General features: G+C 41.4%; 1 protein-coding gene across 1 annotated transcript in view; it reads right to left on the reverse strand.

The window, feature by feature from the left end:
- The window catches only part of LOC101851454, a gene marked incomplete at its 5' end in the record, with an annotated part of 45639 nt that overhangs the window by 9229 nt on the left and 33431 nt on the right, over nucleotides 1-2979 (reverse strand). Inside the window, 2 exon segments of the mRNA XM_013089633.2 lie at nucleotides 943-1126; nucleotides 2333-2559. Of these exon segments, the coding sequence (XP_012945087.1) occupies nucleotides 943-1126; nucleotides 2333-2559 (411 nt within the window).

Genomic DNA, 2979 nt, shown 5'->3' on the forward strand with positions numbered 1-2979 from the left:
GGGGGGTTCGAAAGAACATCAAGTTGTTCCTGTTCTATTTACATCCGTAACACAAGTACAAACTAAACGGATAACTGTTTGATAACACAGCAATTTATATGTTGTACATTTTCTGTACAAGGCAAGGTCACAGCGTCGAACCAAGCTGAGCCTGGGGAATCCCCGAAACATCTAGTCTCACGATAACGATTCACTAGACTATCGACGACAAGGGAGAGGGAGAGGATGGAAGAGCCTGGTCAGGGATTGGGGGAGGGGAGGGTGTTAAATATTCATTGATTATCTCAGTGGTTAAGGCACTTTAGTGGTGGCTCCATCCTCAGAAGTAGAAATCGCCTTCAATTTAAAATAACTGATTAATGAAAAGCAACAAACACGCACCCCAATAGTAACCATTCATCTCATGCTCTGGTAATATAAACCTTTTCATTTCTTTCCTTTTATTTCTAACTTTGTTATTTCTTCAGAAATATAGAAGCCACTAGATTAGTATTTTATTGGCCTGTCCCACCAGCTGTTGACATCATCTAGAGAACGAATAGTTAATTTATGATTGCTGCCATTTTGAAACGTCTGGTTTGTTCACCATCGGCGGTTTCTACAGTTTCCAGTTCAATTCAATGTAGGTGTTTTTATGCCGCCCCCCCCTGCCCCACACACACACTCACACACACACACACACACACACACACACACACACACACACACACACACTCACACACACACACAAATAAGATCATTTAGAATGCAGACTTCGACCATGCCTATCAGGGCCAACCCAGGCTAAGAGGGACTAGCTTTCCAGCAGAAATCCCGAGGTATTCGATAACAATTTCCCTCACAGGGAAGTTGAACCCGGGTTTTGTGCCTGCAAAGGCGATGCACCTAACAGCTAGACCACAAATGCCGGTTTTGAAGTTTCCGACAAGGACGCCCACCAACCTGTATAGGCAGACTCCCAAGGGTACCGTATGCCATCGTACCCTGTCCTGGCGGCGAAGAGCTTCGCGGAGCGGAGCGTTCTGGCTCTCGTTCCCGTGATCACACGTCCCAGGTCGGAATGCAAGACGGTTATTGCAGGGAACATCCAGGTGTCCTGGTCCCAAAACACGTGACCGTTGTAATCCTGCAAAGGATTCGAGGGCAATAATAGATTAGGGAACCACATTATTTTGTGAATCCACTCATGTTGCTGTTTATAATCCAGGCTGGTTTTCTCAATTTTTTAAAAAGTGTGCCATTCGGGAAGCCGTTATTTAAATTGGTATACAACTGTTAAGGGAACAAAAATATTTCTCGAAACCTATAAAGCACATTTAAAAAATAGAAACCTAGTAAAGTCTTGAGTCAAGAAATCTACATGGAAGGGAAAAAAATTACAATTATAAAAACAAACCTCAATAGAGAATCAAATGTTCTTGTTGTATTTACATGCGTGACATAAGTATAAAATAAACAGATATCTGTGTTTGAAAATAAAGCAATCTATTTCTGTACATTTAGTAACCTGCATAATCAATCATTGACTTGAACAAAAAGGCGGAGATTATCGTTTCAGCAAAATCTCTACTGATAAGGTACCCAGATATGGCGTCTGATAAGGTACCCAGATATGGCGTCAAATGTAACAGGAAATCAGAGGCCTAGGGAAATCTGAAGCACCTCCGCGAAATAAATTATTGACACACTACTGTGACGTCATAACCATATATTTTGGGGGGGAGTTCTTTGTCCCAGTAGGAAGAGAGTTGTCCCATTTGACCCCTACCCTGCACAGACTCGCTATTTATAGAAACACAAAATACAAGCTCGCATCCATGTTTGCAGAATTTGTAAACTGCGATAAAATGGTTGAACTTGTGTTCATATAATCTGGCCTTGTTTATTTTACCACGAAGTAAACATAATATTACCTAGATTAATCTTGTGTTTTACATTTCATGATCTTGTTAAACATGGGTCGTATACATTTAGAGAAAGGAAGACATGAAAGAAAGAAACAAATGCACAAACCCAATGAACTGAAAACGAAAAAACACAAAAACAAAAAAAAACACCAAAAAATATATAAATAAATGATGTTTAGATCTTTTTAAAGTATGGGTCAACAATCGTGTAATCAATATTGTAAATTTGCTTGGTGTCACCTTTGCTATTGCTAAGCAGGCTCCTATCTCAGTAGGCAATGACTGAGTGACTCCTTAGCGTCAGCGACAGTGCAAAGGGGGTTAAAGGGTTGATGAACGTAGTCGATGGCGGAAACAGATACAGGAGAGAAAAGAATGGGGTCAAAATAGGAAAGAAAGAAAGAAAGATTGAATGAAAGAAATACCTTCGTATGTTCTCCATGCGCCAGTCCGCCAGGAGAGAGGCCCACAAAGGGCCACTTAGTTTCTCCGCCATAAAAGGGGAGAGAACTAAAGATATAATAAAAGCTGGCGTAGGTAAGTTTTGCAACGCTTGTGTCCCCTTGCACGTCGATTCTGCCTCGACTCCAAACCTTGGTCCATTCCCTCACGTGACTCGACAAAAGGCTTCCGGCTTGAAACATCTTTACCGCTGAAAGGTGCAGTGATAAAAACCCGGTAGTTAAGAGAAGGTAAGTTTACTCTTGAGATCGTTTTATTTGCAGCAGACATAAACAAAGCCTCATGACCGCTTCTGGATGTCAACAACTTCATTTAATTTCTACCTGCCTCAAAGATCGCTCGGATTCTTTTAATTCTAAATTCCTCGAAAATAATAAAAAGAAGATGCAATTTGTCTGGGGGTTTATGGGGGGATGAAGGAATAGATTAGCTTGCTAGTCAAGAATAAAAAAGAGACAGGTAGACAGTTTGGTAATCAATGGGCGGAACTTAAAAAGGAGGAGGAGGATGAGGAGGAGATGGAAAGTGAAGAAGAGAGAGGGAGAAGCAGAGACAGGTAGGCTTTAAAAAAGGGGCGGGGTGGAAGGAAGAGAGAGAGAGAGAAAGAGAG

The sequence above is a fragment of the Aplysia californica genome, unplaced genomic scaffold, assembly GCF_000002075.1.
Source record: "Aplysia californica isolate F4 #8 unplaced genomic scaffold, AplCal3.0 scaffold01002, whole genome shotgun sequence".
NCBI lineage: Eukaryota > Metazoa > Mollusca > Gastropoda > Aplysiida > Aplysiidae > Aplysia > Aplysia californica.